The sequence below is a fragment of the Dipodomys spectabilis genome, unplaced genomic scaffold, assembly GCF_019054845.1.
Source record: "Dipodomys spectabilis isolate Male_0828 unplaced genomic scaffold, ASM1905484v1 ptg000054l, whole genome shotgun sequence".
In the NCBI taxonomy this organism is placed as follows: Eukaryota; Metazoa; Chordata; class Mammalia; order Rodentia; family Heteromyidae; genus Dipodomys; species Dipodomys spectabilis.
Window position 1 is genome coordinate 5,887,106 of NW_024870731.1, and position 12,161 is coordinate 5,899,266.

The following is a 12,161-nucleotide window of genomic DNA, read 5'->3' on the forward strand; positions in this document are numbered from 1 at the left end:
AGGCCATATTAAATCACTAGGATGTACCTCCTTGGGACCACTAATGCCTTACCCCAATTCAGCTAGTACTTCCATGGAAGGCTGGGAGGAAGCAAATTTTATTTGCTTCACTATTAAAGGGAACAATATCAACCCTGATGTGTCCTGTTTGTCCATGTGTTAGAGTCAGCATAGAACAAGTTAGACTATCATTCTTTTTTCTTTTCCCAGTTTCCTAGGAATAGCCCTTAGCTCTAAGGGATTATCAAAGAGCTTGTTCAAAATGCAGATTCCTTGTCCTGAGAAACTGATTATAAGTCTGAGATCTCAGTGATTCTGTGATACTTCTCAGAGAAAGACTCAAATGCACATATACATTTTGCCACAATTTTTTCTCATCTTTTGATCCCAGATCAGGACCCCTACCCTGGTAACTTGACCAGTGTTTTTTAACGCTAGTTCTGATCAACATCCCCATGGAACTTGTTAGAAATGAAGATTCTTGTCCATTCTACTTCCACTATTCTATCCTATTATACTAGTAGAATCAACAGGCCCTTGAGCTGTGTGTGTTTTTCTTTTTCTTTCTTTCTTTTTTTTTTTTGTCAGTCGTGGGGCTTGAACTCTGGGCCTGGGCACTGTCTCTCAGCTCTTCAGCTCAAGGCTAGCACTCTACCATTTGAGCCACAGCACCACTTCCAATTTTCTGAGTGGTTTATTGGAGATAATAGTCTCATGGCCTTTCCTGCCTAGGCTGACTTTGAACAGTGGTCCTCAGATCTCAACCTTCTTAGCAGCTAGGATTACAGGTGTGAGCCACCACACCCGGCTTCATGTGTGTTTTTAAAAAATTCCTTAACTGAGCTGGGAAGTTGGCTCAGTAGTAGAGTGCTTGCTTCGCATGCATGAGGCCCTGGGTTCAATTCCTCAGCACCACATAAGCAGAAAAAAGCTGGAAGTGGTGCTGTGGCTCAAGTGGTAGGGTACTAACCTTGAGCTGAAGAGCTGAGAGACAGCACCTGGGCCCAGAGTTCAGCCCCCAGGACCAACCAAAAAAAAAAAAGTTCCTTAACTGTTATGTTGCTCACACCTGTAATCCTACCTGAGATCTGAGGATCATAGTTTGGAGCCAGTTGGAGCAGGAAAGTCCATGAGACTCTTATTTCCAATTAATCATCAAAAAGCTGACAGTGGAACTGTGGCTCAAGTGATAGGGTGCTAGTCTTGAGCAAAAAAAGCTTAAGGACAGCACCCAAACCCTGAGTTCAAGCCTCTGGACCAGCACACCCTCAGAAAAATCTCAAATATTCTAAGGTGAATTCCTGGCTAAGTACTTTTGGCTCATACCCAGGATTATCTATATCTTATGTTCTAAATGCCAGCAGTAACCATACAGTATCATTACTACTGGATGAGGTTGAGGAAAAGAATAAAAATAATTGGGGGAAAAAAAAGTCATCTACAGTGGTGCATGCCTGTTATCCCAGCTACGGAAGAGGTGGAGGGCAGGAGGATGGAGAGGTCAAGGCTAGTCCAGACAAAGTTACCAAGACCTTATAATACAAAATATAAACAAAAATGTTAGAGATGAGGCTCAAGTGGTAAAACACTTGTCTAGCCTGAGAGTGGCACTGTATTCATTCCCCATAATAAATAAATAAATAAATAAGATGATAATGAAGATAGAATTGAAGGTGAATATAGTGGATGAGTGGCCCTCAAAATTCATCTTCCCCTTGAGCCTGGGTTCTTGGGGACTTTTGTAATGTGTCTCTAACGTCTGCGCTGTTGAGAACCTTCAGCGGCCTGGTTTTAGAGGCAGAGGGTCCTTCTCCTTTCTCAGAGCAGCCTAGCTTCCCATCTTGGGCTGCCTCATGTAGAAGCCACATAGTAGTTGAGAGCTAGGGTGTAACCAGAGTGCTTCTCGGACTAATGATATTCTCCTGGAAAGTTCTGATTCTCTACCACTACCCCAAGCCAAGCTAAAATTAGCATTTTAGAAAGCTTGAGCCAGGAAATCTATTTATTGCCAGATGAAGGTGATTCTGATTCTACTGCTGAAGAACAGCAGCTTTCACAGTCAACACTCACTTCAGCACTGTAACCCATTATACAGAAATTAAATTCACAAAGCAGAAACTATACCAGTTGTACACTGAAGATACAGTATTGATCATTTTTATTGTATTTTGACTTTCAAAAATTCTACCTTGTGGTCTACTGAATTGATGTCCCATCCTATTAGTAGGCCAGTACTCATAGTTTTAAAAAATAGTGATCTAGACATACTTTTTACCTTAGATATATTTATAGCTATAGGACTGCTTTGAACTGAGCATGATGAAAACTTTAGTATGCAGGAGGCTGAGGCAAGAGAATTGGGAATTCTAGAATGCCTGGCCTGCATCTTGACTTCCATACCAGCCTGCATTGGCCTTAATTCAAAAAACCAAACAAGTAAAAAAATAAACTCCTTTGAGCCTATCCTTGTTTCCCATGGATGAAAAAGTCTGCTTAACTTAGAAAATACCATGTTTTTCTCAAGACATTGTAATAAACTGACACGTTGAATTGTAACCCTATTATGCAAGTACCTAAAGACAATAAAATTACATTAAAAGAAAAAAGAAAATATCTATACAACTCATGGGTAAAGATGAGAGGGAGGGACTGGGAGAGAGTGAGGGAACAGAAGATACTGTAAGAAAGGAAACGTACTCATTACCTGACTCACGTAATTGTAATCCCTTTGTACATCACTCTATAATAGCAATAAAGTAAATTAATTTTTTAAAAATAGAAAATACCATGTTATCTCTTGAAAGCTGCTTCTGCTAGTAAATAGCTTAAAAAATAGGATTTATGCCTGGGGGCATGGCTTAGTGCCTGCCTAGAATGCTCAAGGCCCTGAATTCAACCTTTACAGTACTGAGAAAAAAACAATATACAAACATACATACATTTTAAAGCATGTTGAGTGGTGTGTGTGTGTGTGTGTACTGTGTATAATTTAAATAACTTAAAGCATGACTTGTGATGGAGTAGAACAAGCTTGTACTAGGAGTCTACCATTGAGGAGTTATTTTGGCTTCCACACACCCCCACCCCCAGCTTTGATTCAGAATCTCTTAATTAGTGGAAATTGGCCTGGAACTTACTATGTAGCCCAGGCTGGCCTTGAACTTGCAGTCCTCCTGCATCAGCCTCCTTTGTGCTGTAATTGCAAGTGTACACTACCATGACCAGCTAGGAGTCTTGTCACTTTGAAGGGAATTTTATTGTTGTAACTTCAGCAGTAGTGTAGAGCAGGGGTGAGTTAACAGTAAACCCATTTAAATTTTTTTTTAAAAAATCTGGCAACCAAGTCATGAAAATTATGAAATTATGTACAGTAGCTAATCTTCTTTCCTTTCATATTGCATTGAGCCAAAAGAAACACATTTTTCTGGGAAGTGCTGGGATTTGAACTCAGAGTTGCTTGCTTGCTTGGCAGTCACTGCATCCCTTTAGCTACTCCCCCAGTCCCTTTTTCAATTTTTCTTTTCTTTCCTTTTTTCCCTTTTTTTTTTTAATGCTGGTCCTGGGACTTGAACTTGGGGCCTGGGAACTGTCCCTGAACTTTTTTTGCTCAAATCTAGCACTCTACCACTTGAGCCACAGCTCCACTTCCAGATTTTTGATGATTAATTAGAGATAAGAATCTCACAGACTTTTCTGCTTGGACTGACTTCAAACTGCAATCCTCAGATCTCAGCTTCCTGAATAGCTAGTATTATAGGCTTGAACCACTGACACAGGGCTTGAAAAACCTTCCTTATGGAGGTATGTCCTCTTGTACTGGTGCTCATTAATAGAGATGTTCTATTGACATGCAAATAAATTCCTCTGGAATTCTGGATAAAATCATACCTCCCCAGTTAGAATATAGAATAGAGGGTGGGCATTCTTACCATGCACTTTGATAAATTGTATTTCCACAGCACGTTGACCTTGGTCAGCCCAAGTGCATTCAGGAAACCCAGCTTTCTTATTGTCCCTCATGTGCAGAACCTCGATGGTAGCTTCAGAGGCTACCCAACCTAGTGGACCCAGCATGGGACCTAAAAGGTTTCATTCCATAACCACTATATAGTTAGAGAATACTTGCTATGAGCTAAGCAGAAACCACATACTGGCAAGTTTAATTCCTGGCTGTCCCACAGGACTTTTGGAGGACCATGGTAGTTACTTTATGTTGGCTAAGAATTGATTCTTTCCTTTGTAGAGAACCTGAGCTGAGTAAGTTTTGATGTGCTGCTTTGGAATCAGAAGTGAAAGGAGTAGTATAACCATTCAGCTCCAGAATCCAAAGACCCCTAGAGGTGTAGAGAGCTGAAGAAGGATGGCTGAGAGTCTGGAAAGAACCAGAGGGGATCCAGACTGTTCATATTTCATTCTGGAGGATGGTCACTTATTTTGAATGAGATCCACTTAAGTTCCTGGGGTACTTATGTGAGGTGCTGAAGCTTAGGAGTCAAGAGTCAAGTTTAAATGTTGGCTTACTTCCTGGATAGGTTCCTCAGCCTCTCTGTGCTACTTTTCTTGTCCCAAACTCTGCAGCACAGGAGTCATGTATATCCATTACTCTGAGTGACTCTAGCTCTCCTCATAGTGCTGCTTACAGAGTGGGCTTCCAGTATATGACTGTTACCCAGGTTACAGTCTTGTACCTCATGTCAGGAACTGGGACTAAGCAGGATTACAAAGTGTCAGTAATAAACTATTATCCTTAAAAAAGTAAATATCTTAAGTGGTTAGTTTTCTTATTCCTCTCTTCAGGGATGAAAGGAACAGTGCCACATTAACTATGTAATATTCCATGTTATGAAAGCCTACATTTTCATAAAACCTAGCTCTTGGCTTCCAAGAGCAGAAGGATTATGAATTCAAGGCCAGCATGGGCTGCATAGCAAGACCTCTCTCAAAAATTTAAGGGCTGGGCTGGGAAGGTGGCTCAGTGGTAGAGTGCTTGCCTTGCATGCAAGAGTCCCTGGGTTCGATTCCTCAGCACCACATAAGCAAAAAGAAAAAAGCCGGAAGTGGCGCTGTGGCTCATGTGGTAGAGCACTAGCCTTGAACTGAAGAGCTGAGGGACAGCGCCTAGGCCCAGAGTTCAGGCCCCACGACCGGACACAAAAAAATAAAATAAAAAAATAAAAAAAATTTAAGGGCTGAGCCTGGCACTGGTAATAAGTTACCTGGGGGCTGAAATTAGAAGATCTGAGTTTGAGGCCAGCCTGGGCAGTAAAGTTTGCAAAAATCCTTTTCAGTCCATAGTAGGGCATAGTGGCATATGCCTGTCAAACAAAGCTACATAGGAGGTTGAAATTGGGAAAATGTGCTAGATCAGCCTGGACAGAAAAATCAGAGAGACTCTGTCTCCAAGGAGGGATGATCCTAGGAGTCTCATGGACTTTCTAGCCTGGTCTGGCTTTGAACTGTAATCCTCAAATTTCTGCTTCCTGAGTTGCTAGGATTATAGGTGTGAGCCACTGGCACTTGGCTTCATACCTCCACTTTTGACTTTTGGTGGTTAATTGGAGATAATCTCACAGATTTTCCTGCCTGGGCTGACTTTGAACGATGACCCATAGATCTCAGCATCCTGAATAGCTACGATTATGGTCGTGAGCTACTAGCACCTGGTGGTAAATAAGTAGTATGCATAAGGCTCTGAGTTCAGTCCTCAGGACTAGGAAAAAACAAACCAAAACTAAAAAAACCAACCTTAAATTGTGGGAACTCAGGTTCTTTCGCTGAGTTGAATTCACACTCACTTTTTTGCAACAGTCTTATCTTGGAGCAAAGTACCCACTGACCTTGTTTGCTTGTTTTCCTCTCTCCAGATATAATTTCACAATGCTGGCACTGTCCTCTTCATTCCTAGTGTTATCCTATCTCCTGACCCGCTGGTGTGGCAGTGTGGGCTTCATTTTGGCCAACTGCTTTAATATGAGCATTCGGATCACACAGAGTCTTCGTTTCATCCATCGCTACTATCAGAAGAGTCCCCACAGGCCCTTGGCTGGCCTGCGTGTGTCACCCGTACTTCTTGGGGTATTTTCCCTCAGTGCTGTGATTACCAGTATTTCAGAGGTAAGATTAACTGCAGCTCAAATTCTTCTGTGGGCTACCCACTATTCTTCCCTCTAGGTTTCCCTTTCCCACAACACCTGAACAATTGGATGAGTATTTGCCTCCTCCCACCCTTCCTCAGGCTTCTGAGGTAGCATCTCATGATAGACATGGCAAAAGATCGTCACTGGTGGGAAGAGAGCAGACACATCTTATTTAGCTTGGAAGCTTCCCTGGCTTGTCCCAAAGAAAGGGGGTATAGACGGAGGAATTGGCAGTGACTGTGATTTCTTTCCCCAGGTGTTCCTCTGTTGTGAGCAAGGCTGGCCCGCCAGGCTGACACACATTGTTGTGGGGGCCTTCTGTTTAGGAGTGACTCTTGGGACAGCATTCCTCACAGAGACCAAGCTGATCCACTTTCTCAGGACTCAGTTGGGTGTGTCCAGAGTCACTGACAAAATGACATGACTTCAGAGATGCCTTGACACCTGTGGTACTTGGACCCACTGTGGGGTGGGTCTTAAATGGAACACATTGCTGTGCAAAAGCCCTGCTTTGGGGTCTACAGAATGAAAGCCACCCAAGAAGTGAGAAGCCCGCATGAAACACTGCCCTTTGACACCTTCCACCCAAAGGAGGACTGTGCTTTCTAAGATGAAGACCAAAAAGCCCTTTTAAATCAGTTTTTTCATCATTTTATTCTAATCAGCATTTTTCATTTTTATTTGTGTATTAATTCCTGTGGATGTGATTGATCTTTGCAGGAACATGCTTTTTATAACCTATATCTTAGATATTAATAGTTAATGGTGATTTGGCCAAAAAGAGAGATGAGTTATTTACCCTTCACAAGAATGTTTCATTTCTTCTGTTTAAGAAGTTAGGAGATGGGCTGGGAAGGTAGCTTAGTGGTAGAGCGCTTGCCTTGCATGCATGAGGCCCTGGGTTCAATTCCTCAGTACCACATAAGCAAAAAGAAAAAAGCTGGAAGTGGCACTGTGGCTCAAGTGACAGAGCGCTAGCCTTGAGCTGAAGAGCTGAGGGACAGCACCCAGGCCCAGAGTTCAGGCCCCACTACCGGACCCAAAAAAAAAGAAAAATAAAAGAAGTTAGGAGAGTTGTGGCTTTCCCTGGGTCACTGCTATGGTCTGAGAGAAAGAAGAAAAAAAGAGAGAAAGAAAAAAAAAATGTTTCTCTGCAAGAAATCCAAGAAATGATGTTTTTTCCTAAGGCCAGTTCATGCCTTCCTCCGCATGGGGCCTCTGATTGGTTGATTTGAGAGTGAATAAGAGCTAGCTGATGGGGTTTTGATAGTAACTAATCCAGTGTGAGCTACTTTGTCTCCCAGAGAGGAAGGCTGCTTCATAGCTTTCTGCAATTTCACACATGGAAATTATACAACTGATGACTGAAATTACATGTATATCCTTTTTTATCCTCAGAATAAAATAGAATAAATTGCATAGAGCAAGTATCAGTGAGTCAAACATTTTAGCTGGTCCATCTATTTTAGCAGGAGGCAGTAGAACTGAATTCCAGCCTTGGAGCAAAAGTGGCAGGCCTGGGCATTGGGTTACCCTGAGCCAGGCTCCTTACATCTGCACCTGCAGGCAATGTCAAACATTATTTTGGGTTGTAAAGTTTTTCTATTTTCAATAATGTGGAGTTCCCTTTTGGATATGTCTACTCTTTGGAGCTACATGCACAACCTATATCAATAGTTAAGAAACTTCTGACCCAATGCCCCCACATCTTCCATATTTACCCCCAGAGAAACAGCCAATTGAGGCCACTAGTATCATGTATAAAATGAATACACTTAAGCCAGGCACTGGTGACTAACACCCATAATCCTAGCTTCTCAGGAGGTTGAGACCTAAAGGATCATGGTTCAAAGTCAGCTTAGACAGAAAAGCCCACAAGAGTCTATTGTCAACCAGCAAAATATCAGGTTAGAGGTGTGGCTTAAGTGGTAGAGCACCAGCTATGGGCAAAAAAAGTACGAGGCCCTGAGTTCAGGTTCTGGAACCAGCACAAACACATAAAATAAAAACCCATGCATTTAAATCCATATGTACCTGGCACTGGTGACTCATGCCTGTAATTCTAAGGAGGCAGAGATCTGAGGATCACATTTCGAAGCCAGCCTGGGCAGGAAATCCATAAGACTTCTCTATTAACCACCAAAAAAGCCAAAAGTGGAGCTGTGGCTCAAGTGGCAGAGTGCTAGTCTTGAAATAGTCCAGGAATAGGGCTTAGGTCCTGAGTTCAAGCCCCAGGACTGGCACAAAAATAAAAAATTTAAAAACCCCACATGCCTGGAGCTAGTACCAAGAGCTATACCAAGACTGAAGTCAGTCACCTTGATACGCTGTTGTTGTTTTATCATACTAGGTAGAGGTTGAACATAGGACTTTGTACATTTCACAAAGTACATGTTTACAAGCACTGGAGGATCAAAGTTCAGAACCATCATGGGCAGAAAAATCTGTGACTCCATCTCTAGTTAACAGGCAAAATGCCAGACTGGAGTTATGGGTCAAGTGATAAAGCAACAGCCATGGTCAAGAAAGCTGAGCAAAAATACAAGGCCCTGAGGTCAATCCTTGCCACATTATTAGCACAACAGGGGAGAGGAAAGGAAAGCAGAGGGGAAGAGAAGGGAGAAAAAGTGATGGGGGAGAGGGGAGAAGGGAGAGGAGTGAAAAGAGGAGAGGAGAGATGAGAAGAGAGAAAAAGAGAGGAAAGAAGAGAGGTGAGAACCCACTCCACACCTTCAGAATCTAGGGCCAGAGCTCAGTTTTTTGGCAAGCCACATGTGTGATGCCACCAAGCTCATCCCAGCCCATCATCCTCCTTAGTGGCAGACCCAGCACCATTCATGCCTAAACCTATGGTCTATGTTCTTTGTTCCAGGAATAAAAAGCCTTGCGATTGACAAGGTCTTTGGTACCAAGACTGAGAGCGAGGCTCTGCAGTAGACACAGCTTCTTCTCTCATATCTCTCTGTGCTGTCCACTGGGTGCTAGTGTTAGGGCCTGCTCCCAGCTCGCTGGGACTGCCCATGACTCCTTCCTATATCCTGCTTCCCTGCTTCCAGAAAAAATGTTGTGGCCATATGTTTTCCTCTTGTTAACACAATCCTACTTCTGCGCTATCAGCACTTGGTCCCAGGCCCTTCACAGTTCACTGCTGTCCCCCCCCCCCCCGCCCCCCCCACCTGTTCTGACCTCCCTGAAGTCAAGTGGACCTGACCATAGTCTCTAGTACTTTACTTTGCTACCCTCCTTTGCTCCCAAACACACCTGTTGCCTTAGGGCTACTGCACACATGACTAGATTTTGAGGGGATTCCCACTTTGGGCTTTAGTATACTTGGTAGCACTGAGGCTACTTCCCTGTGGAAACAGGTTTCTAAGGTGTATCCTTTTACCAAAAGGAGAAGGCTTTGGTTGTTTGAATAACAGTATTGCTGGCTTTTTGTGCTCTGGCTACATATAACTATTAACCACTTAGACTTGGCCTTAGACCTGCAGGATGCTTCTATGTTACTTAATATTCATTCTATAGTGATTCCTGGCTCTGAAGGTGCTGTCTGCGCTGCTTCTTAGCCTACTGAAAATGTGGCTTGCCCTTCCTTCCCTCCCTTCCTCCCTTCCTTCCTTCCTCCCTCCATCTATTTGTCTATACTTCTCTCCCTCTCCCCACCTCTGTCTGGGGGGTGGGCATCCTGAGGCTTGAACTTAGGTCTGGGTACTGTCCCCAAGGTAGGTTTGTATTTTGCTCAAGGCTAGCACTCTGGCACATGAGCCACAGCTCCACTTTTAGCTTTTTGCTAGTTAAGAGATAAGAGTCTTATAGACTTTTCCTGCTCAGACTAGCTTTGAACTGCAGTTCTCAGATCTCAGCTACCTGAGCAGCTAGGATTATAGTTGTGAGCCACTGGCACTCAGCTGTTCTTTATCTTTTCCTTCCTTCCTTCCTTCCTTCCTTCCTTCCTTCCTTCCTTCCTTCCTTCCTTTCTTTCTTTCTTTCTTTCTTTCTTTCTTTCTTTCTTTCTTTCTTTCTTTTTTGCCAGTCCTGGGGCTTGAACTCCTGGGGTTGAACACTTTCCCTAACTTCTTTTTTTTTTTGGGGGGGGGGTCCAGTCGTGGGGCCTGAACTCTGGGCCTGGGTGCTGTCCCTCAGCTCTTCAGCTCAAGGTTAGGGCTCTACCACTTGAGCCACAGCACCACTTCCGGCTTTTTTCTTATGTGGTGCTGAGGAATCGAACCCAGGGCCTCGAGCATGCAAGGCAAGTGCTCTACCACTGAGCCACCTTCCCAGCCCCTTTCCCTAGCTTCTTTTGCTCAAGGCTAGCACTCTACCACTTGAACCACAGTGCCACTTTCAGCTTTTTCTGTTTATGTGGTACTGAGGAATTGAACCCAAGACTCATGCATGCTAGGCAAGCACTCTACCACATTCCCAGCCCTTTTCTTTATCTTTAATTAAGTATTCCTGTTGCAGGTTTCATGTCAGTCCTCTGGTTTGGAAAGGAATAATTTTTTGTTTGTTTGTTTTTTTGGTTGGTCATGGGGCTTGATCTGGGCCTGGGTGCTATCCCTGAGCTCATCAGCTCAAGGCAAGTGCTCTACCACTTGAACCACAGCACCACTTCCAGTTTTCTGGTGGTTAATTGAACTTTCTTGCCTAGAATGTATGAATCCCTAGATTTGATCTCCAGCTCTGATTCATTTATACAAAGACGAACAATAACCTATCAGGCATTTTTCCCTTGATGTTGAGGAAGAGACAGGAGCTGGAAGCATCCAGAACCTGAAAACAAGCCCAGGTGAGAAAATAGTGCTCTGTGTGCTCTGTGTAACCTCTGGGCTATATGGGATTCTATTTCAGCAAGAAAATCAAGGACAGCTTGATCCATGACCAAGTCTTCAAAGAGCTAACTGGGAAATGGACTGTGCCTGGAGTGGGAACTAGAGAAAGAGTAAGAACAAGAGAAACCTTTCAGATCCTTACAAACCCCTGTTCTTTGAGGAAGCCAGGTAGTGGTGTCTAGGTAAAGAGATTAAGCCATGAAGAGAGTGCCCAGGAGTTCAGTCTTGAGAACCTTTGTACCAATCACAGCAGTCCCAAAGTAGCTTAGGATGCCAATTCCATGAGGTTCTCAGTTGCCCTAGGAGAGAATTCTAGAAGCCTAGAGGGCTATAAGTACCTGTCAGGAAGGAGCAGATTTGAAAAGAAGATGGAGCTGATGCACAGGTATCAGGGATCCTGTAGAAATTTCTCCAAGAGAATGAGACAGTCCTGGGAAGAGCAATGGAACTCAAACACTACTCTAACGTACAGCTTTCCTTTGGTCAATAGTCCATGACTATGCAGGAATGGACTGAGACTCATATATTTAATTTAGAAATAAGATTTCTGAGCCACCACACATGCCCATGACAAATTGATTGTTTTACTGTTATCTACCATACCCCAGTAATTAGCCCTTAATGTTTTAAACATTTCATGTGCTAACTACTTTCAAAGATAGCAATAAGAGTACTTCACTTGAAGAATTAGGAGAGAGAAGACTCATTGCATTGTCAGTCAGTCCCTAAGGCTCAATAGGGCCTTATCAGTGCCCTATTGAGTCATCATTCATTTTTAATCAGAACTGCCTGGGTCTATCCGTGCAAAGTAGGGGAAACAGATTCTTAATATAGTTGAGCTTCCTTTAGGGACCTAATGAAGAAGTCTTATAGATACTTCTGTATTGTCCTAAAGATGAATGAGGAGTTATTAGTTATCCCGCTTCAAATGTAGTTGTTCTTTTTTTTCTTTTCTTTTGTTGATTGTTGGGCTTGAATTTAGGGCCTGGGCTCTGTCCCTGAGCTCTTTTGCTTAAGGCTAGTACTCTACCACTCTGAGCCACAGCTCCACTTCTAGTTTTTGAGTGGTTAATTGGAGATAAGAGTCACACAGGGACTTTCCTGCCATGGCTGGCTTTGAACCTCGATCCTCAAATCTTAGCCTCCTGAGTAGCTAGGTTACAGGTGTGAGCTGCTGGTGCCTGGCTTGTAG

General features: G+C 43.3%; 1 protein-coding gene across 1 annotated transcript in view; it reads left to right on the forward strand.

The window, feature by feature from the left end:
- Rft1 (RFT1 homolog) overlaps positions 1-6,912 on the forward strand; it is a 44,745-nt gene extending 37,833 nt beyond the window's left edge. Inside the window, exons 12-13 of the mRNA XM_042679925.1 lie at positions 5,865-6,114; positions 6,394-6,912. Coding sequence (XP_042535859.1) covers positions 5,865-6,114; positions 6,394-6,561 — 418 coding nt within the window. The 3' untranslated portion in view covers positions 6,562-6,912. The remainder of the gene's footprint in view (positions 1-5,864; positions 6,115-6,393) is intronic.
- The last annotated feature ends 5,249 nt before the right edge of the window (positions 6,913-12,161 follow it).